This window comes from Bos taurus, chromosome 29, assembly GCF_002263795.3.
Source record: "Bos taurus isolate L1 Dominette 01449 registration number 42190680 breed Hereford chromosome 29, ARS-UCD2.0, whole genome shotgun sequence".
In the NCBI taxonomy this organism is placed as follows: domain Eukaryota; kingdom Metazoa; phylum Chordata; class Mammalia; order Artiodactyla; family Bovidae; genus Bos; species Bos taurus.
Genome location: NC_037356.1, coordinates 50,887,027 through 50,909,419, shown reverse-complemented (window position 1 = coordinate 50,909,419; position 22,393 = coordinate 50,887,027). Strand labels below are relative to the sequence as shown.

Genomic DNA, 22,393 nt, shown 5'->3' with positions numbered 1-22,393 from the left:
CCGCGCTGCGCGGGCCGTCTTGCCCAGGTGGATGCGCGCGTTGCGTGGAGACGAGCGGCGGGCACACCCTAACATTTGGCCCCGCCTTGCGCGCCGCGGATTGGCTCCCCGCAAGCCGGCCGGGCCGGGATTGGCTCGCGCGGCGCGGCGGCCGGGCCCGTTTCACGGTGGGTAGCACCGCAGCGTGGATGCTGCTGCGTCCCGCCGCGGCCCCCGGGAGCTTGGAGCCCGAGCGGCCGGGCGGGGCCGGGCGGGGGAACCGCCGGCAGCCGCTCCACCGCCCACCCCGGGCCCTTGGCCAAGGGCAGCCCGGGGTCGCGGCCGCAGCCCGGGGCCGCGGGCGGTGGACAAAGGGCCATGCGGGGTCGGGGGACGCGGCGCGGAGCGCGCAGGAGTGGGGGGCCGCAGCGACGCCGCTGAGCTCGGCCCCGGGCGGGGCGGGGTCGGCCGCGATGCCGTGGTTCCCGGTGAAGAAGATCCGCAAACAGATCAAGCTGCTGCTTCTGCTGGTGCTGCTTACCTGCGCCGCGTGGCTCACGTACGTGCACCTGAGCCTCGTGCGCCAGGGCCGCGCGCTGCGCCAGCGGCTGGGCTACGGGCGAGGTACGGGAGGGGGCGCGCGCCCGGGGCGGGGGCGGTGAGGGTCCCAAGCGGCCCCGGGCCCGGGCCCTCCCCTTGCGCTCAGCTCTCGGCTCGGCCCAGAGCTGCCTGGAGACCCGGGCCGCCCTTCCCAGCTCGGCAGTATCCGGGCAGGGGGCTCGGTTCGGCTCTACCCGGCCGGAACGCCGGATGACGTCAATCATGACGTGCGCGACCCTCTTGAGCGTCCCCAAACCCGGGCTGACTCGGGGGTCTGGCCCGGGGCGGATAGCGCCGGGGTAACAGTGGTCTTGGAGAGCCCTCAGCTACCAGGCCCTGCCAGCTGGGATTTCGCGGGGCCAAGTCCGGCTACGCCTCCGGCTCTTCCTGCTTAGCAGAGCCTCCGTTTCCCCGTCTGCTGGGGAAGAGGCTGGTGGGGGGACCTGACCCTCGCAGTCGGAAAGCTTCCTGGAGGAGGAGCCCTAGGTAAACCTGTGATCAGGGACTGAGACGCTTGTGTGTTGGGAGTGAGTCATGGGGATAGGGGTGCAGCCTGGGGAGACCCGAACTGCCTGGAGTGGACGCTTCCAGACTCAGGCTCACGCTCCAGTGGGAACAGACAATGAACCCACAAATAAGGTCCTGGTGAGTGATGTGGGGGGAGAGTCAGGGGAGAGTCCTGCCACTTTAGCTAGGGGATCTTGGAAGGGCTCTTGGAAGTGGTGACCGTTGACACATATTTTAGGGAGGAGGAACAGAGTGCCTAGGACCGGGCTGGGGACAGGGAGGTTGGTGATGAGAGAGAGAAGGAAGCACTTCAGGGCAGGGAAGGTCCCAGCCAAGCTGCCCCTGACCCTTCTTAAGAAAGTGGGGTATTTTAAGGGTGGGTGATGAGAATCTTGCTTCCTGAGGACTCAGAACGATGATTTTGATCCATTAAGTCCTGGCCACTCCCACCAAAGGGTCCAAAGCTCCCTGTTCAGTCACAAACCCAGGCCAGGGGTCAGAGGCTGGTCCCAACCTACCCCTCCCCAGAGTGCACGCATCTTGCAGCTACCACATCCCTAGGGGCCTCCAGTTACCATCACATAAGGCAGGACCCCAGAGTGTGACCCAGTGACACAGAACATAACCAGCCTCCTACCTAGCTGCCTTGTGGTTTTCTGAGCAACCACAGTCCTCCCCAACCTGACTTCCCGAGCAGCCAGGGAGCCTAGCTCAGCAGCTAGGAGGGGGTGGAGGTGTGGGAACCCCATTTCTGAGGCCTCCTCTTCTCTCAGCTGGACCAGCGGGGAAGCCGTCCTGCTGTTCCTGAGCGGGCAGGAGCTGTTCAAGGTTACAGACCATCAAACCCTCGTGCAGCTCCAGCCAGAAGCAGCCCCAGCCAGCAGGTTTCGCCTCCTGCCTGGCGACCTGGCTCCACCAGTGCAGGCTTGTGGAAGCTAAGCAGCTGAATGTGTCTGACGCCTTCCTGACCGTCCTGTCAGCACTGTCTTCACTCCCACCAGAAAGACTACCTGCCCCTTGTCCAGCAGCCTGTGCGGGTGGAGGGGCCGGCAGGAGGCCATCTGGATCTCACTGCGCTTGGGCTCGGCCCTGCAGGACCGTGGTGGCAGCCTGGGTGTGGCTCCCCAACAGAAGTTTTCCAGCAGTCATAGAGTAACCTTGGCGGGCGGGGAGCATCAGGGCCAGGCTGTGGGGGGTTTTCCAGGAGCCTCTTAGGGGCTCAACTCCCAGCCGGACAAAGGATAGTGACTAGGGAGAACCAAGCGGACAGGCACCACTGGGGTCTCACAGGCAGGAGACCATGGGTAGCCCCTATCCCCCCGAGAAGGGGCCCAGGCCGGCCATGTCAGTATGAGACTCTCACTTCTGGGGTCTGGATCGAAGAGCAGGCATAGATGTTGAAGCCAGACTTGGCCCTGGAGCAGAGGGGTTCCTGGACTGGGGGCCTCTGGATGGGACAGTGAAGCCTCACCTTCAGTAGCTAAGACCCCAGGGTATGGGACCCCCAGGTCCACAGTTTGAGGAGGAGGTCTGGGACATTGAGGGCATTGAGGTATGCAGGTGGTCTGCCCAGGCTTGGGGGGCTGGGGTGTGCCATGTTCTAGAGAAGTCCACAGAAGGGATCCCGTGGACAGTCTCCCCGCAGGGCCACCTTGGCCCCGGGGCCTCTGACAGCCAGACCAGCATGCCAGGGCTCCTTTGGTCCGGGACTGTGGCCTCAAGGGCAGCAGGTAGCACATGTGCCGTGGGCCAGGGCTGGTGTAGCCTCAGGACCACAGCGCTGGCTTGCCTGACAACACGCTCCAGCACTGACACTTGGCTCTCAGTTCTGGCAAGGGAGGCAGACACGCTCCTGCATGTGGGGGATACGCTGAGCGCACAGAGCAGTCCTGGGGGCCCTCCCAGAGCAGAGTCACCGATGAGGACGCCCGATCGGTGTGCACGTGTGCGCGTGTATGCTAGGATGTGCACACACATACCCACTCCCTCACACCAGTGGGGGCTGAAAAGAGTCAGGTGGAGGACTCAGGCAGGGCCATCCCCACAGAGGCAGGAGGTGGGAGAACAGCCCGGTAGAAGGCACTTCACTGGGGGCAGGAGGGGCTTTCAGGCAACATGAGGGAGCAGACATGGGGAGGGGAGGCTTCAAAGGGGACACCACTGGCCATCCTGCCTCCACTGACCCTGGCGGCAAGGGCTGTGGCCTTGAAGAGCCTGGGTCCCACCCACAGCCACTCTGCCACCCACAGACGGCGAGAAGCTGAGCGGTGTGACCGACGGCCGGGGCGTCCACGCTGCGCTGGCCACACAGAGGGCAGAGGACTCCAGCGAGAGCCGCGAGGAGGAGCCAGTGGTGAGCAGGACTGTGGGGAACAACACAGCTGCGAGTACGAGATCCAAGGCCACCACGTGCCAGTGGCTGTGGGCAGGGGACGCGGCCACTCACGTGCCCAGGCCTGGGGGGACGCAGGTGCTGCACACGGGGTGACCAGGGGTCTTCTGGGTGTGCGTGTGGCTGGGCTGTGATGGATTCGGGGCTTCGTGGCTAGATGTGGAGGGCCGTGTGATGGGAACCGGCGTGTGTGGCTGGCTGTGTCACACATTGCGCTGAACCTCTGCGTGTGTGTGTGACTTCTTCTGCTCTCATACTTCTCAGCTGTGACCTTGGTGCCCTTTCTCTCCCGCAGTCTGAAGGCCGGGACCCAGGCGTGCTGTTTCCTGGCGGGGCTGGAAGACCCCTGGTGCTCAACCTCACCCGTCAAGTGCCGGTGTGGCGGGAGGAGGTGAGGTCCGCGGGGCTCGGGCGGGGAGGGCGGGGGCCGCTGGGCGGCTGGTAAGCCCCGCTCCCCCGCAGTACAAGGGGCAGGTGAATCTGCACGTGTTTGAGGACTGGTGCGGGGGCGCCGTGGGCCAGCTCCGGAGGAACCTGCACTTCCCTCTCTTCCCTCACGTGAGTGCTGGGGGGCAGCGGTCCCGGGTCGGGGGGGCGGTGGGCAGGCACCTTGACGTCAGCAGCCGCTGTCCCCCCAGACTCGCACCACTGTGAAGAAGCTGGCTGTGTCCCCCAAGTGGAAGAACTATGGCCTCCGCCTCTTCGGCTTCATCCACCCGGCGAGAGATGGTGCGGGGGTGGGGGCGTGGGGGGGAGTGTCGCGAGCGCCCCACCCGCCCCTGAGCCCTGTCTTACGGCCTAGGCGACGTCCAGTTCTCTGTGGCTTCGGATGACAACTCTGAGTTCTGGCTGAGCCCAAATGAGAGCCCAGCGGGTGCCCAGCTGGTGGCCTTTGTGGGCAAGGTATCCCCATCCGCCCTTCCATCCACACCCCTTCTGTCTTTACGGGCCTCCTGTGGCCTCGGCCACCTGTCCCCTTCAACTTCTCAGGAAGGGGCACTGGGTGGGGCTGGTGCCCCAAGGAGACGGTGAGCCCCCTGCCCTTTTCTGTCGCCCTCCAGACAGGCTCAGAGTGGACAGCGCCTGGAGAGTTCACCAAGTTCAGCTCCCAGGTGTCCAAGCCCAGACGGTGAGTGACTGGGAGCAGGTGCGTGTCTGTGTGTGAGGACGGGGTGATGCGTACACGCGTGAAATTGCTGCTGCTGGCCCTGGGGCTCTCCTTTTCTCGGGGGCTCCTGGGGTGCAGCAGGCCAGCCCTGACTCCTCCTCCCCAGGCTCATGGCCTCTCGGAGGTACTACTTTGAGCTGCTGCACAAGCAGGATGACCGCGGCTCGGACCATGTGGAAGTGGGCGTGAGTGCAGCTGCCCCCCGCCGGGGGGCTTCTGGAGACCCCCCTGCCCTGCCCTGCCCTCCTTCCGGCCGCTCCCCACAGAACAGCAGCATGGACGCTGCCCCCACCCCCCCCAGGACTTCCCATCTGGCTGACAAAGCAGCTGCTCAGGGAGGGGACTTGTGCTCCGCTGTGCCTGCTCAGCAGCTGCACAGAGAAAGTGGCCCCTGAGCAGATTCTTGAGAGAGACGTTCACAAGGAGACCCATGGGGGGAGAATTCGGGGTGCAAGGATGAATTCCTGGTCTCAAGAACAGTCTTCTGGAACTCCAAGCAGTCTGGTGGCCAGATCAGGAGGGGCTTCCTCCTGAGAATGAGGCAATGGGATTTGCATGTCAGGGAAGACCCTCTAGCCACTGCCTGTTGGGAAGGATTTTCCCATCGGTCCCTGAACCCGCAGGTCCTGTGGGGGCGGGGGGAGATGTCCAGTGATTGAGCCTGAGTTTAGCTGGATGTGGGGTGGTGACCAGGGAGGGCTGGGATGTTGCAGGCGTCTGGTTTGTGTGTGGAGGGCATCACCCCAACTCAGCTTGGCAGAGGGTCTAGACTGGAGGTGCAGATTTCAGGTCATCTTGTGGACGCTGAGGGGGCGACTAGGGGCCCAGGATGAGCTGGGAAGGGAGGAGGGCCTGGGACAGCCCCCAGGAACCCAGCATGAGAGGGGTGGGGAGAGAGTCTGCAAGGGAGACTGAGAACCACAGAAGCAGGAGAAGTGGGGATGGGGAGGCCCACCAGGGAGCTGGGAGCCATTGGGGCTCGCCCTTGGAAGGCCAGCTCTGATCTCCAGAAGGGCAGGGGCCGTAGAATCACGAGCAGGTGGGGGCGGAAGTCATAACCGGAAAGTCAAGAAGTGCCCAGGATGTCAGGAAAGGCCTGAAGGGAGCAGAGGAGGTTCTCACCTTCTTCCAGGGACCCCAACCTTCTGGGCCTCCACAGCTTCCCTGCCGTGCCTTCTTAGGACTCCTCCCCCGTCCACCCGCCCAGCTTTCTGCATCCTTAAAGGCGTTGCCCTGCTAACTCCCCGTCCCCATGCCAGGAAGATCCACTCCTCCCTGACCCAGGGTGTCCCCCCACACCCCCTTCCTTTGGCCCTGACCACCCTCTTCAACCCCCAGTGGCGAGCATTCCTGCCGGGTCTGAAGTTCGAGGTCATCGGCTCTGCTCACATCTCCCTCTACACAGGTCCGGAGCCCGTGCCTCTGGGGAAGGGGGCGGCGCCAACAGGTGGTCTCGGGGTGGCTGGCTGTGGGTGAGGAGGGCTCTGTGAACTCCTTGGGGGCCTCACACATCCTCTGCCCCTAGACGAGTCAGCCCTGAAGATGGACCACGTGGCGCACGTGCCCCAGTCTCCTGCCAGTCACGTGGCGGGGCAGCCGCTGCAGGAGGAGCCCAGAGCTGACATGCTGCGGCCGGATCCCCGAGACGCCTTCTTTCTCAGTGAGGGGGGTTCACGCACAGGGTGGAGGGGGTGTCGAGGCGAGGGTCCGGGCCACAGTGTGACCTCCCTCTCACAGCGCCTCGGGTGGAGCCCTCGGATCTGGAGAGTGTGCTGGAGCCCTGCGCCTACGCCCCGACCTACGTGGTCAAAGACTTTCCCATCGCAAGATACCAGGGACTGCAATTTGTAAGTGCCCCTCGCCAAGGTCTTCCCCAAGACCCAGGCCTCCCTCTCTACCAGGGTCCCCGAAGCCGCCTCCAGACCCTCTGGAAGACGGCCCACCCTGAGGCCTCTGCCCACCCCAGGTGTACCTGTCCTTCGTTTATCCCAATGACCACACGCGCCTGACTCACATGGAGACGGACAATAAGTGCTTCTACCGGGAGTCGCCGCTGTATCTGGAAAGGTGGGCGGGGGGCGGGCGGTTCCCGGGAGAATGGGCGGGCCTCGGCGAGCGGGTCTCTGATGCCCCGCCCACCCGCCCCAGGTTTGGGTTCTACAAATACATGAAGATGGACCGGGAGGAGGGCGGGGAGGACAGAGAGGAGGTGCAGCGCCGAGCCTTCCTCTTCCTCAACCCGGACGGTGAGTGCCCACAGCGACCCCACCCCCAGCTGGGTGGCGCTGCAGCGGCTCACGCGCGCTTCCCACAGACTTCCTGGATGACGAGGACGACGGAGAGCTGCTCGACGCCGGCCTGGGGCCCACGGAGGCCCCCCGAAGGCAGGGCAGCCGCCAGCTCCCGGCCCCCGCAGCCCCCTCCGAGGCCCCGGCCACCCCTGCCGCGCCGACACCCCGACGCTCCCGGGCGCTGAGCTGGGCGGCCCGCCAGCTCCCGCTCTTCTTGGGCCGCGCCCCGCCCCCGCGGCCCGCAGCCCGGCCCTCCAAGGTGTACGTGACCCGCGTGCGGCCCGGCCTGCGGGCGCCCCCCGGGGCCCCGCCACTCGGCGCACGCGGCCCACCCCGGCCGCCCTTGCCTGGCGTCTTCCTGCGCCCCCGACCCCTACCCAGGGTGCCGCTGCGGGCGCCCCCACGCCCACCCCGGGCTCGAGGCCACAGGACGAGCAGCCCCCCGGCCACAGAGCTGAGAGCCCCGGCCCCGGCGCCGGCCACCCGGGAGGGCCGGGAGGGCCGGGCGCGCGCGCCGGGACTCGCGGCCCCCACGGCGGACTCCAACTCTTCCTCTGAAGCGCAGCCTGTGACCTCCTTCCTGAGCTTGTCCCAGGTGTCCAGGCCACAGCTGCCTGGGGAGGACGAGGAGGAGGAAGGGGACGATGACGAGGAAGGGGCGCCCGGCGACGAGAACGCGTCGGAGGACAGCGAGGAGGCGGCAGGCCTGGTTCGCGGCCGCTGGCGCGAGGATGCCATCGACTGGCAGCGCACGTTCAGCGTCGGCAACGTGGACTTCGAGCTGCTGCGCTCCGACTGGAACGATCTGCGCTGCAATGTGTCCGGGAACCTGCAGCTGCCCGAGGCCGAGGCCGTGGACGTGGTGGCTCAGTACATGGAGAGGCTCAACATGCGCCACAGCGGGTACGGGGCAGGGGTGCCGTGGGAGGGGCGGGGCTTGGCCTCGATGGGACCCTCAGCTCTTCCCCAAGGTCTAACGAGGCACTGCTCTGGGAGTGGTACACACCCGCACGCACACACAACTGTCGGAAAGTGTCTTCTCTCCTTGCTGGGGCCCCTGTCCTGTGTTAGGCGCCTTCCCCTTACCGCCCAGGGCTGGCTCCTCTGTCCTGCAAACCCCTCGCCTGCCACCTTGGACCTGGACTAGGACCTGAGGATGGATCTGAGCCACCCAGGTCTCTCCTCAAAATAGACACACACACATACACACACACACACACACACACACACACGATCAAGCTAAAAGCCCAGGATCCCTCCCCCCGCCAGCACCATGCTGACTGGGGTCTTAGTCCTCAGAGGTGAGCTCAGGGTTCCTGCCCCATTGATCCCTCTGATTGGGTCCCCCAGGTCCCAGCAATTGAATGCTGTCTGCACCTCAAGCAGGTGTGGGGCTGGAGAATGGGAACCCCAGTTTGCCCTGAGGGGTTCTTAGAACTATGTTGAGCCTTTAAGGAGGGGCAGGACCTGCAGACAGAAGGGATAGGCAAAGGCTGGCCAGGAGGCTGGTGGGCAGAGGGCAGGCCTCATGGGCATTGAAGGCTGGGTTCAGGAGTCATTCTTGCCTCTGATACAAAGTTTAGAGCAGGACACGTGTTTGGCCCATCTGGATCATAGACGAAGGTGTGGTAGCCTTGGAGAGGAGGGGGTAGAAGGCGGGGCCTGTGACCTACAGGCTTGGTCCAGGGCAGGGATGGGACAGCCTAGACCTTGGCAGAGGCAGGGGCAGATTGACTCTAGGTGGCTGAAAAAGCCAGTGTGCCCTTGGCTCAGAGCCTCCTGAGAGCAGCTCATCATCCTAGGGTGTGAGGGCCTCTGTCCAACAGAAAGGTTATGGCTGCAGCCCCATCCTCCGAGCAGGACAAGGGCGTGAGTGGCCCCAGGAGCGAAAACACTGACCCAGAGCCTTTGGGGCAGAAAGGCCCTGACACTTGGGGAGACCGTGGTGGGAATGGGCATGGGGCGAGGGGAAGAATCTAGACCCCTGGAGGTCACACTGGTAGGCTCCCAGGTGAGTGATACTGGCTGTACAGGGGAATCATGTGACAGAAAGAAGAGCAACCTAGTCAGGGGCAGGGCCCTGTCTTCCTGGGAGGAGGAGAAACCACTTTTTGTGGGCGGAGTGGAGGTGAGGTGCTCAGGGCCGGGGTGAAGGGGAAGGGCCAGAGGCTTCTGACCAGGAGAACAGGGTAACCCTGGGCTTGTGCCAGGGAGGCCAAAAGGAGGTTTCTCACAGGAGGTATCTAGGACCCTGGAGACGGCGGGTGGGGAGGATAGGGCCCAGCATCCAGGTGGGGGCACCCGGGACAGAGCCCTCCCCCCAGAAGAGGAAGCTCGCTTGTCTGCGGGACAAGATACTGAGACAAGTTAGAGACGTTGAGGCCATGAGTCCTGTCCTGGGGGCAGCGGGTGCCCCTGAAGGTTTCTGAGCGAGTGGCTATAGACAGCAGTGGCGGTGGGGAGGACAGAGGACCGGCCTGGGCATGGAGACGCCTCCTTCCCGGGGTGTCGCGGGAGGAGGAGGCCTGAAATGTGGGTCTGCCTTCTGAGATGGCACGCCCCTCAGGCCTTGGCCTTGAGGGGGGATGGGATGGGTGGCGACTGGGACACCTGGCCACTGGGGGGGAGGGGTGCATGGCAGCCACCCCCCGCCCCCAGTCACTTGAGTGGCCGCCTTTCGGCAGCGGCGATGGGGAGCTGGGGGGGCCTCCACTCTGCGGCTAACCAGGCTCCGCCCCCAGGCGATACGCTCTTCTGCGCATCGTGAACGTGGAGAAGCGCCGGGACTCCGCGCGAGGAAGCCGCTTCCTCCTGGAACTGGAGCTCCAGGAACGCGGCGGGCGCCGCCTGCGCTTGTCTGAGTACGTCTTCCTGCGCCTGCCCGGGGCCCGTGCCGGCGACACGGAGGAAGACCGAGAGAGTCCCGAGCCCGCCGCAGCCTCCGCGCGCCCCGACGGCCGCCCGGAGCTGTGCCGGCCACTGCGCCTGGCCTGGCGCCAAGATGTGATGGTGCACTTCGTCGTGCCCGGTGCGTGGGGTGTGGCGGGCAGCGCCACCTAGGGCTGTGGGGCGCGGGGGCCGCCGGGCTGGGTGCAGGTGGGCTCAGTGTCCCCATCCTCCTCCAGTGAAAAACCAGGCGCGCTGGGTGATGCAGTTCCTGGCAGACATGGCCGCTCTGCACGCGCGCACCGGCGACTCCCGCTTCAGTGTCGTCCTGGTGGACTTTGAGAGCGAGGACATGGACGTGGAGCAGGCCCTCCGCGCCGCGCGGCTGCCCAGGTAGCGGCGCCCCCGCTCCCTTCGGGGAGGGTGGGCCGAATCTCTCCTCCTCCCCAATAGAGGTGGGTTTTCCTGACCCCACCCCGTTCCCAGAGGCCGCAGTGTGTGATCCCACCCGCTCGTCCCTTCTCCCAGATACCAATACCTGAGGCGAGCCGGGAACTTTGAGCGCTCTGCGGGGCTGCAAGCTGGAGTGGATGCGGTGGAGGTGCGTGGTCAGGGTAGGGCTGGCCGGAAAAGCCCGGTGGGCTGGGGCGGGCGCGCCCTTCTGGAGCGGAGGGCGAGGCTCAGCCCTCCCCGCTGCCCCCAGGATGCCAGCAGCATCGTTTTCCTCTGCGACCTGCACATCCACTTCCCCCCCAGCATCCTGGACGGCATTCGCAAGCACTGCGTGGAGGGCAAGCTGGCCTTCGCGCCAGTGGTCATGCGGCTGAGCTGTGGGAGCTCACCAGGGGACCCGCATGGTAATGCCCTGGATGCCCCCGGGAGGGCACGGGGTCCCACAAATGCCAGGATGCCTTCGTGCCCGTGGTCATGTGGCTGGGCTGCAGGAGCTCACCAGGGGACCTGCACGGTAATGCCCTAGATGCCCCCGAGAAGGGCCCGGGGTCCCACAAGTGCCAGAGTAAAATCTAGGCTCCCCAGGGGCCTCCCAACCTGCAAGGTAGGCCTGGGGCCCTATCAGGGTTCCCTGTAATGCCCAGAACTCCGTGTGGCATCTAGGAACCCCACAGTGCCCAGGACCCCAAGTTCCTCCCCACCCCCCCCCAGTAACCCCAGGGTCATGCTTGGCCTCTAGGAACCTCCTCCAGCACCCAAATCATGCCCAGGGTCCAAGGTATGACCAACATGTTGGAGTGACCCCGAGAGCCCACCAGCCTTTCAGGACCTGGTGTCTGAAGGGTACCCCCTCCCCACCAGGTTACTGGGAGGTGAATGGCTTTGGCCTGTTTGGGATCTACAAGTCTGACTTTGACCGTATTGGAGGCATGAACACTGAGGAATTCCGGGACCAGTGGGGAGGCGAGGACTGGGAGCTCCTGGACAGGTGACCCCCACCCCCCCCCCACCACCCACCCAACACACAGAGACAGACAGGTCCACGTCCTGCCCTCTGGGTGGGGAGGGGCCCATGGTCCTCACTACTGACAAGACTCTGCTGTCTTCCTCCTCCTACCCCCAGGATCTATAGGCCTAGGGAGATTCTAGATGCCCCCCTTCCACTCCCCTAAACCCCTTCCCAGCTCCAGGGTCCTGCAGACTCAGGGAAGCCCCCAGATCCTATAGGATCTGGTGGTGGCCCTGGGGTCCCCCTGGCCTCAGCAGGGTCCTGCAGTAGTGGAAGGCCCCACATCCAGCCCTTGGACCTGGTTATGACCTCTTCCATTCCATCCCACCCCACTGTTCTGTAGACTCAAGGGCCACCCTGACACACGTGCCCTCCCCCTCCAGGGTCCAGGATGAGGGTAGCCCCATTCACCCCCATTCCCGTCTTGATCACCCCCAAAGACCCTCCAGGCTGCAGGGCAGCCCTGACCACCCCTCGATACCCGCAGGGTCCTGCAGGCAGGGCTGGAGGTGGAGCGACTCCGCATACGGAACTTCTACCACCACTTCCACTCCAAGCGGGGGATGTGGGGTGCGCGCAGCCGCAAGGCCGCCCGAAAGGAGGCCCCCCAAAAAGAGGCCCCTTGAGGACCAGCGACCCCTCCCAGCCCCACCCGCCAGCCTGTGCTGGCAGCTGGAGGCCAGGCTCAGAGCCTGGACCCTGGGGACCCGGTGGGCTCATCCCGGGGCACAGCCACCATCGTGCCTGCCTGCTTGGGCCCCCAGGCCACTGCGCCCCCGGCCCCTCCCAGAGAGGCGGCCTCTGTAGCGGGCGGGGCCCAGGCTCGGCCCCCACACCCCGTGCGATGATTTCTGTGAAATTTTGCAGTAGCGACGACATTGTTTTCAGGATTTCCAAGAGTTCTGTCTGTTCCATTTTTTATTCAGAATGAAATGAAATATTTTTTTTAGTTCTGACTCGCTCTCTGTGCCTGGTTATCTTGGGGGGCAGAGGGGCCTGGGCGCTATGCCTGCTCCTGACACCCCTTCCTGCCCTGAGCGTGGGACACTGCTGATCCCACCTTCCTCCACGTTCATGGCTTCCTGCCTCTCCAACATCTTCCTTTTGAGCTTCGGGCCCTGAAGAGAAGGGGCTTTGGACCTCCTCCCACCACCCTATGTATGGAGCCAGCGGTCATGGGCGAGGCACAGGGCCTTTTCACCCACGAACAAGTAACATCCAACCATGTTCTGTCTCCCTTGTAGTGAAAACAACGTTGGATGCGAGTCCTGCCTCATCCTCCTCAAAGACATGGGAGCACTCAGCACCCGGGACTGGGGCGGGGGTTGGGCAGGGGTGTCCTGTGACCGGGTTGGGGGATATAGTTAGGACTCAGTTGCCATGAATGGAGACCCCAGTGCAAACTGCTTTAAGTATAATGAGAGGTTTGCTTGTTTGACTGTTTTCATGTAACCCTCGTTCAGGGTCAGGAGCCCTGGGGAGTCAGACACAGGCTGGACGATGCTGTCAACAGGCAGCTCTTGCCTGGGCTGCCTGGCACTGGGTGCACCTGCCCATATGAGTTCCTTGTGGCTGCTGTAACAGATTGCCAAGAACAAAATGGCATTTCCTGTCTTACAGCTCTGGACATCAGAAGTCCTAAAATCGACGTTTCCAGCCTGCATTCTCTCTGGAGGCTTTAGGAATGAATCTGCTCCCTTCCTCTCCCAGTTCCTAGAGGGCACCAGGATTTCTTGGTGCATGGGCTCTTCCTCCATCCTCAAAGCCATCCGCTTACCATCTTCATATCACTCTCTCACCTCTGCTACCATCACCATGTCTCCTCTGACTCTGACCCTCCCGCTTATAAGGACCCTTATGATGACACTGGACCCATGCAGATACCCCAGGACAATTGCTGCATCTCAGAGAACATCCTTCATGGATGGAAACACTCAATACTGTCACGATGTCAGTTTTCCCCACTTGATTCAGTGCAATCCAAATCAAAATCCCACCAACTGGGGCTTCCCTGGTGGTCCAGGAGTTAAGAATCCAGCGTGCCAAGTCTCTTGCTGTGGAGGTGACAGCCAGAAGTTCTGGGGATTAGGGCATGGACATCTTTGGGGCTGTTACTCTGTGTATGTCCTTATTCCGTGGGAAGGCAGCATGTCTGCCCAGAATTCCAAACAATTTTCTCAAGATTTACCTCACCATGGGGAGGATTTCAATGAAAGAGGGATCAGGCCCTGGGAAGACCCCAGGGATGCCCACAGCACTCAGCTCTGTGGCTGCCGACCAGGGCAGCCAGTGGGTGTCTGTGAACATTAAGTCACTTGTGACTTGAACTTCACCGCAGGTCCTCCTGGTTCATAGAGGGCGAATGCCCACAAGGTGGAGGACACAGCAAACCTGCCTCCTCAAGCTACCAGATGCCCCAGCTCATACTGTCCACTCCTCCCTAATTGTCTAGTTCAGAAGGAATTGTCCCCAGTTACAGATATTTGTAACAAGAAAAAACTAGCAGTGAAATTAAGAATTGTTATTCAGTCGCTCAGTCGTGTCTGACTGTGATCCCATGGACTGCAGCATGCCAGCCTTCCCTGACCTTCAAAATCTCCCAGAGTTTGCTCAAACTCATGCCCATTGAATCAATGATGCCATCCAACCATCTCATCCTCTGTCGCCCTCTTCTCCTCTTGCCCTCAATCTTTCCCAGCATCAGGGTCTTTTCCAATGAGTCGGCTCTTCACATCAGCTGGCCAAAGTATTGGGGCTTCAGCTTTAGCATCAGACCTTCCAATGAATATTCAGGACTGATTTCCTTTAGGATTGTCTGGCTGGATCTCCTTGCAGTCCAAGGGACTCTCAAGAGCCTTCTCCAACACCACAGTTTGAAAGCATCAATTCTTCGGCGCTCAGCTTTCTTTATGGTCCAATTCTCATATCCATACATGACCACTGGAAAAACCATACCTTTGACTAGACAGACATTTGTTAGCAAAGTAATGTCTCTGCTTTTTATTATGCTGTCTACATTGGTCATAGCTTTTCTTCCAGTGGGCAAGCATCTTTTAATTTCATGGCTGCAGTTACCGTCTGCAGTGATTTTGGAGCCCCGTCGCTTCAGTCGTGTCCGACTGTGCAACCCCATAGACAGCAGCCCACCAGGCTCCGCCATCCCTGGGATTCTCCAGGCAAGAACACTGCGGGGGTTGCCATTTCCTTCTCAAATGCATGAAAGTGAAAAGTGAAAGTGAAGTCGCTCAGTCATGTCCGACTTAGCGACCCCATGGACTGCAGCCTACCAGGCTCCTCTGTCCATTGGATTTTCCAAGCAAGAGTACTGGAGTGGGGAGCCCCAGGCCCCCCAAAATAAAGTCTGTCACTGTTCCCATTGTTTCCCTATCTATTTCCCATGAAGTGATGGGACCGGATGCCATGATCTTAGTTTTCTGAACGTCCTCTTTCACTTTCATTAAGAGTCTCTTTAGTTCCTCTTCGCTTTCTGTCAGAAACATGGTGTCATCTGCATATCTGAGGTTATTGATATTTCTCCTGGGAAACTTGATTCCCCACTTGCGCTTCATCCAGCCCAGTGTTTCCAATGATGTGCTCTGCATATAAGTTAAGTAAGCAGGGTGACAGTATGCAGCCGTGACGCACTCTGCATAGAAGTAATCAGGGTGACGATATGCAGCCGTGACGTACTCGGCATAGAAGTTACGTAAGCAGGGTGACAGCATGCGGCCATGACTCCCTCCTTTAATCATGAACCAGTCCGCTGTTGCATGCTTGTTTCTAACTGTTGCTTCTTGATCTGCACACAGGTTTTGCAGGAGGCAGCTAAGGTAGTTTGGTATTCCCATCTCTTTCAGAATTTTCCAGTTTGTTGTGATCCACACAAAGGCTTTAGCATAGTCAATGAAGCAGAAGTAAATGTTTTTTCTGGAACTCTTGCTTTTTCTATTATCCAGCGGATGTTGGCAATTTGATCTCTGGTTCCTCTGGTTTTTCTAAATCCAGCTTGTACGTCTGGAAATTCTCGGTTCATACCCTGTTGAGGCCTAGCTTGAAGGATTTTGAGCGTTATTGTGCTAGCGTGTGAGATGAGCGCACTGGTGTGGCGGTGTGAACATTCTTTGGCATTCTTTGCCTTTTGGGGACTGGAATGAAAACCGACCTTTTCCAGTCCTGTGGTCACTGCTGAGTTTTCCAAATCTGCTGGCATATTGAGTGCAACAGCATCATCTTTTAGGATTTGAAATAGCTCTGCTGGAATTCCACCATCTCCACTAGCTTTGTTCATAGTGATGCTTCCTAAGGCCCACTTGACTTCACACTCCAGGATGTCTGGCTCTAGGTGAGTGGTCACACCATCATGATTATTTGGGTACTGAAGATCTTTTTTGTATAGTTCTTCTGTGGATTCTTGCCACCTCTTTTTAATATCTTCTGCTTCTGTTAGAGTGTTTCTGTCCTTTATTGTGCCCATCTTTTTTGTGTGTGTGCCCACCTTTATATGAAATGTTCCCTTGGTATCTCTAATTTTCTTGAATAGATCTCTAGTCTTTCCCATTCGATTGTTTTCCTTTATTTCTTTCCATTGTTCACTTAGGAAGGCTTTCTTACCTCTCCTTGCTATTCTTTGGAACTCTGCGTTCTGATGGTGTGTCTTTGCTTTTCTCCTCTGACTTTCACTTCTCTTCTCTTCTCAACTATTTGTAAGGCCTCCTCAATCACTTTGCCAAAAGGGGGAGAGGGGATGTAACAGCCAGGGGAAGCATGTACATCAGAAAAATAATTACCTCTGGAAGCAGAAAAAAAAAATGTCAGACACTCATCTAATCTAGAACACATACATATCATGATTTACTAGCCCATTCCAACAACTACTGAGTACTCGCTATGTGCCAGGTACTGACACTGGTGAATGAGACAGACACGAAGCCCTGCCCTGCAGACTTTACATTCCAGCGAAAGGTGAGGGGGAGCAGACGATGGCCACAGCCAAGAGATGTCTAGTGTACTAGCTGGTGGCAGCTGCTGCAGAGAAAAATAAAGCCAGGAAAAAGAACAGTGAGTCTGAGTGAGGCTGCCATTGTAAATAGTGGTCAGGAAAAGTCTGAGACAGTGACATCCCAGCAAAGCCCTGAGGTGGTGGCGAGTCTGCCAAGGACACGAATAGGGGAGGGGAGGGTGTATGTCAGTGTTGACATTTAAGCAAATTTTTAGAAATCAATGTTCAATCCTTCTCATCAGTTCTTTTCAATATTATACTGGAAGAACTAGTTAATGCAGTAAGACAAGGAAAGGAAATAAAAGGTTTACAGGTTGAGGAAGAAGAAATACAATTGTTTTAGTTTGCAGATGACATACTCATATATGTATAAAATCCAAAAGAATTAGCCTAGAAGAAAAAGAAAGACACTCCTGGAACTAATAATCAATTATAGCAAGGTTGCAGGATACAAGGTTAATATACAAAAGTCAGTTGCTTTCCTATATACTAGCAATGAACTATTTGAAATTTGAAATTTAAAACATAATAAACAGCATTTACATTAGCACCCCAAAAAATAAATACCCAGGTAAAAATCTAACAAAACATATATAAGATCTATATGAAGAAAACTGCAAGACTGTGACGAAAGAAATCAAAAGGCCTGAATCAACGGAAAGACAGTGCATGTTCATGGACCAGAAGACTCAGTACGGTCACACTGTGTTTTTCCCAATGTGATCTCTCTAGATTTGATACAATTCTAATCAAAGCCCCACCAACCAGGACTTCCCTGCTGGTCCAGTGGTTACAAGCCCAGCTCTTAATGCAGGGGATGTGGGTTCAGTCCCTGGTCAGGGAACTAAGATCTCACGTGTGGTGGGGCAACTAAGCCAGCCCAGGCACCGCAGCTACTGAGCCCGTGCGGCATAACTAGGGTCCAGGCGCTGCAATGAAAGATCCAGCAAATAAGTAAGTGAAACTGCTCTGTTAGCAGAGTCAGATAAGCACAGTTTCTCCTCCAATTATTTAAGAAATAATATCCCACCAATCAACTAACTGATTCTTTCCTGGAGAGGTAAAAGACACAGAATAACCAACATAATATTCAAGGAGAAGAATAAACTTGAAGGACTGAGAGCTCCAACTTCAAGCCCTCCTATAGAGCTGCAGCAATCAAGACAGTGTAGTACTGGCAAAAGAGTAGACAGATCAGTGGGACAGAAGAGAGAACTCGGAAACAGACCCACATAGAAGCAGCCAGGGCTTCCCAGGTGGCACTAGTGGTAAAGAACGTGCGTGCCAATGCAGGAGACACGAGAGATGCGCGTCTGATCCCTGGGTAGGAAGATTCCCCCAGAGGAGGGCATGGTCACCCACTCCAGTGTTCTTGTCGTAAGGAACTGGACAAGACTGAAGCGACCTAACACGCATGTAAATGCAGTCAACTGATCTTTGACAAAGAAGCACAGGCAGTACAGTGGAGCAAAGTGGTCTTTTCAACAAACGGTGCTGGGACAACTGGACAAGAAAAATTAACACCAGGTGACTCACAGACCTAAATGCAAAACACAAAACCATGAAATTTCTAGAAGACAGTGCAGGAGGAAACCTAGATGACCTTGGGTGTGGTGATGTTGTAGATACAACACGAAGGCTGACCCATAAAAGAAACAATTGAGGACTTCCCTGGTGGCTCAGTGGCAAAGAATCCACCTGGAGTTTGATCCCTGATCTGGGAAGATCCCACGTGCCACACAGCGACCAAGCCCGCGTGCCACGGTCATTCAGTCTGCTCTCTGGAGCCTGGGAGCTGCAACCGCTGAAGCTGGCACTTCCTAGAGACCGCGCTCCACAACGAGAGAAGGCAGCGCGGTAAGAAGCCCGCACCCTGCAACCAGAGAAAAGCCTGTGCGGTGAAGACCCAGGCCAGCCAAAAATAAAACAAAGAAGGACTTCCCTGATGGCTCAGACGGGAAAGAATCCACCTGCAGTGCCGGAGACCTGGGTTTGATCCCTGGGTTGAGAAGATTCCCCTGGAGAAGGGAACGTACTCCAGTATTCTGGCCTGGAGAATGCCATGGACAGAGGAGCCTGGCAGGCTACAGTCCATGGGCCCGCAAAGAGTCAGACACGACTGAGTGACTTTCACTTTTCACTTTCAGCTGACACACAGAACTTCATTAGAATGAAAAACTGTTCTGCAAAAGACAGCACCAAAAGAATAAGAAGATAAGTCACAGACTAGGAAAAAGATACTTGCAAAGGCCATATCTGACAAAGGACTGTTATTCAAAAATACAGAAAGAACTCTTAAAACCCAACAAGAAAATGAGTGACCCAACTGAAACATGAGCAGACAATCTTAACAGAGCCCTCAGCAGAGAAGATATGCAAGTGGCATCTGAGCACATGAAAAGAGGCACCGCCGCTTAGAGAAATGCACACTGTAAAACAATGAGTATCACTCTGCACCTACTGGAATGGCCAAAATCCAGAACCAAGTGCAGCGAGGACACCGGCGCGGCAGGAGCTCACAGCCAGCACGGGTGGGCTGCACACAGCGCAGCCGCGTGGAGACAGCTGGCAGCTCCTTACAAACTGCACTCTCACCACGCGCTCCGCAGTCATGCCCCTGGGGGGTACCCAAAGGGGCTGAAAACACGTCCACACAAAAGCCTGCACAGGATGCTTATAGCAGCTTCATTCATGATTGCCCAAACCTGGAAACAACCAAGATGAACTTCAATAGCTGAACGGATGAAGAAACTGTGGTACATTGGACAATGGAATATAGTCATGTAAAAAGTGAGCTGTCAGGCCACAACGAGACACGAAGGAAACTTCAGCGCGTATAACTAAGTGAAAGAAGCAAACGAGAAAAGGCCACATACTGTGACATTCCAACCTGTGACATTCTGGAAAACGCAAAACTGCAAAGAAAACACAAAGATCAGTGGCTGCCAGAGGCTGGGGGAGGGGCAGGGAGAGATGAACCGGCGGAGCGGAGGGTGCTCAGGGCGGCGGCCGTACTCTGCACGGGACTGTGATGGCGCACATCACTGTCAACTTGTCTAAACCCCCAGCGTGTAAAGCACCAGGATGAAGCCTGATGTGAGCCAGGAGTTCCGGGTGACGACGGCTTCTCAGTGCAGGGTCATCGACTGCAAGAAACGTGCCTGCCGATGCAACAGCTGGGGAGCTGTGCCTGGTGGGGAGGGGCAGATGGGGGTGCTCTCTACCTTCCTCTCAGTTCTGCTGTGAACCTAAAACTTGCTCTAAAAAATAAAGTCTCCTTTAAAAAATCAGTGACAGAAACAAAGAAAATTCAAACTATCTGACAGTACATGGGAAAAACAACAGATGAGAAAAATAAAATCGTTACAGTGATGAAAGCCACTTTAGGAGTTTCAAAGAATAGGAACAGCTATTGTTAAAACCCAGTCAGGAACACAGAAGACAAGTTTGAGAGACGCACACAAAAGGGGATGGGGAAGGACAGCTGAAGGAGACCGTGAGGAGACAAGGGATCCTGGAGCACAGACGGAACAGACAGGAAACAAGGAGAGAAAAAACACCTCAGTGACACAGCGGAAGAAAACGTTCCTGAAGGAAAGAAACACAGGCCACTGTCGAAAGTTTAAAACGAAAAATTGGCCATACGTGTGCACAAGAAGTCATAGGCCTTGGAGGTGCAGGCCCCTGCGGGTGCCAGGCAGGCACACAGCGTCCTCCCCTGGGCTGGACCAGCTCCGACTGACCCCCAGGGCGCAGGACCTGCAGGAAAGGGAGTTGGAGGCTGACGGGCAACCCAGCCCTGATGTTGTTCAAGCAGAAAGGCGACACCGGGCCTGTTGGGCCCCGGCACCGGATCCAGATGGTGAGAGCGAAGAGCTGCCCGGGTGGCCCAGGGGGCAGGAACCCCTTTCAGGACAAGGCTGAAGCTGAACACCAGGAGAAGGCAAACAAACCCTGGCTCAACCCCGTGGAGAAGGTGGCCCAGCCCTAGCTAGGGGACTACATGGGTTCTACTGAGACCCCACCCAGCGGTGCCCAAGCCCAGCCCAGCCCAGCCTGCTGTTGCTCAGGGCGACCTTTCCACACACCCTGACTAGCTCTGTAAGTCCTGGGAACCTATTTAGCCTGCGGAGCCTGTTTCCCGGGCTGTAAAATGGAGTGCTCCCAGCTCGGCCTGCTGGGGCTCCTGAGAGGACAGAGAACAAGCTGTGAGCAAAGCACCGACCACTCTCGGAAACCCGCACCTGTGGGCGGTGCCCGGCGTCTCCGTGGGACCCAGCGCGGGCCTCCTGCCAGAAGAAGCATCGGGGTTCACAGACCTCCTTCCACCCTCCCTGCCCCCCGGGGGCCTCCTCCGGGTCCAGGCCACCCGGGCACCAGCCACCGCCTCCCCAGCCTCCCTTCAGTCAGCTCACGCCCCTCCTCCCCCGCTGGAGCACCCAAAGGATGCCCCGCACTCGTCCCCCACCCATGAGCTCCGGCCCCCAGTTCCCTTCTGGGTCCTCTTTGGGGCCCTGCAAGGCTCCCCTCTCTGTCCCAGAGGAGCTCGGCTGCCCCGCCGTCCTGACGGGCATCACTGCGTGTGCACCGCTCTGTCCGTCCGTCACACACCTGGGAAGAGCTCAGAACCAGCCCGGCGGATGGGAGGCTGAGAAGAGGCGTTGGGCGAGGTGGGTGGGGGGGCGGTCCCCGCAGCGACCTTCCCGCCAGGGGGCGCGGGCCCTGCCCGCCCCGGAGGGACGAGCGCTGCGCCGGTAGGCGTCGTGGCGGAGGCGGGCCCGGAGCTGGACTTGGCGGGAACCCAGCCGTCGGACGCTGGAAGGTTCTCGAGCCTGGGCGCGAGTTCCCGGACAGGAAGCGCCGGGACGCGCGGGCCGGAGGGCGAGCAGCAAGCCCGGTGTCTCCCCGCGCCCGCCCACCGCCCTCCGCCCTGCGCTGCGCCCGGGTCGGTGAGCGCCTCACCCGCCCCGGCCCTGCCGTGCGATCTAAACTTCTCTGCGCTCCAGCGCGCTCCCGAGTCTTGTTAATATGATTTTGCCGTCTGCGTCGTCACCTTTTCTCCCCATTTCCGCCCTCCTCCAGGCTCTCGACCGAGTGGGGTGCCGGGCCCTCTGTACCTACTCCAGCTCTGCCTGCACACACCCGGCAGCCCTTTCCCCCTTTGCAGTGAGCGCAGCAAAGCCAGCAAAGGGTCCTCATTCCAGCCCGCCCCTACTCATCCCCAACCTCGGGGTCCCCTCCACCGGTAGACGCCCCAACCCGACCTCTCAGCCCAGGCAGTCCATACTGTAAATGCTAGCCTGCCCCTTGGGCCCTCACACCCTTCCCTCACACCCCCCAGGGCAGAGTCCAGGCTCCCCCACCACCCACCTCCCAAGTAAGAGCATCCCTCACCCTTCCAGGCCTTCAGGTCCTGGGATCTCCAACGCATATTCCCAGGTTTTCTAATCTCCCCCCACCCCCACCCTGCCCGCTAGGGATGCCCCCCCCCCAGGAAGACCCATCAAGCCGGCACCAATCGTCCTTATGCTGTCTCCCCCATGCACTCGCTCCAGAGAGAGGGGGACTCTCAGGAACAGAAGGCTGGTCCCAGGGGTGGGTCAGGGCTCTGAGCTTGAGGGGGGACAGGTTTAAGCCACAGCAGGTCCCTCGGGCCCTGCAGTGGTTAGAGGAAGCTCCCTTGGGTCCCCAGGCTTTCCTTGGACAGGGAGTCCCAAAGGGCAGAGACCCAAGGTGGGTGGTGGGAGGGGTGCACAGGTCCCCAGGAGGCTTGGCACAGCCTGGGACCACCTGCAGCCCTCCCTGCCAAGAGGAGGGGCGAGCTCTAGGGAACTGGCCCTGGGAACCCTGCAGGCTTGGAAGACTGGGCCATGGGGGTGTCTGCCTGACCCCCACCTGCAGTCCACCCCGGAGGCTGGCTTCCCCAGGTGTGCAGCCGGGTGGGCTGGGCCCCAGGTGGATGAGTGCAGGGCGGGCCCCAGGCCCGTGCCAGGCGACCTCCTCCAAGCGCACTCAGTGCCGCACAAACTTGTCTCCCGGGATTTTTCCACACAAAACACTACTCCCAGGGAAGCAACCGGTCTGATGAGCTGGTTGGGCGTGCAAGCGT

The 22,393-nt window shown here is 59.2% G+C and overlaps 1 protein-coding gene across 3 annotated transcripts; it reads left to right on the top strand.

The window, feature by feature from the left end:
- The first annotated feature begins 248 nt into the window (after window positions 1–248).
- B4GALNT4 (beta-1,4-N-acetyl-galactosaminyltransferase 4) lies at window positions 249–15,221 on the top strand. Of its 3 annotated transcripts, none has more exons than XM_024987440.2 (20): window positions 249–603; window positions 3,336–3,439; window positions 3,774–3,869; window positions 3,941–4,036; window positions 4,117–4,207; window positions 4,281–4,381; window positions 4,540–4,607; window positions 4,753–4,831; window positions 5,985–6,051; window positions 6,172–6,306; window positions 6,384–6,493; window positions 6,613–6,713; window positions 6,795–6,892; window positions 6,961–7,840; window positions 9,679–9,965; window positions 10,063–10,216; window positions 10,352–10,424; window positions 10,527–10,680; window positions 11,138–11,264; window positions 12,530–15,221. In XM_024987440.2, the coding sequence occupies exons 1-20, from the start codon at window positions 453–455 to the stop codon at window positions 12,651–12,653; spliced, it is 3,096 nt and encodes a 1,031-aa protein (XP_024843208.1). In that variant the 5' UTR covers window positions 249–452; the 3' UTR covers window positions 12,654–15,221. The 3 variants fall into 3 exon arrangements, with proteins under 3 accessions (XP_024843208.1, XP_024843207.1, XP_024843210.1); XM_024987439.2 differs by lacking the exon at window positions 12,530–15,221 and adding an exon at window positions 11,773–12,241 and having other exon boundaries at window positions 252–603; XM_024987442.2 differs by lacking the exons at window positions 249–603; window positions 3,336–3,439; window positions 3,774–3,869; window positions 12,530–15,221 and adding an exon at window positions 11,773–12,241 and having other exon boundaries at window positions 3,945–4,036; window positions 4,292–4,381.
- Window positions 15,222–22,393: the final 7,172 nt, after the last annotated feature.

Coding starts and splice junctions, on each gene's coding strand:
- B4GALNT4 (XM_024987439.2), top strand. CDS start 453: ATGCCGTGGTTCCCGGTGAAGAAGATCCGCAAACAGATCAAGCTGCTG. Junction 4,208..4,280: donor CATCCACCCGGCGAGAGATG/GTGCGGGGGTGG, acceptor CTTACGGCCTAG/GCGACGTCCAGTTCTCTGTG. Junction 11,265..11,772: donor GACTGGGAGCTCCTGGACAG/GTGACCCCCACC, acceptor CGATACCCGCAG/GGTCCTGCAGGCAGGGCTGG.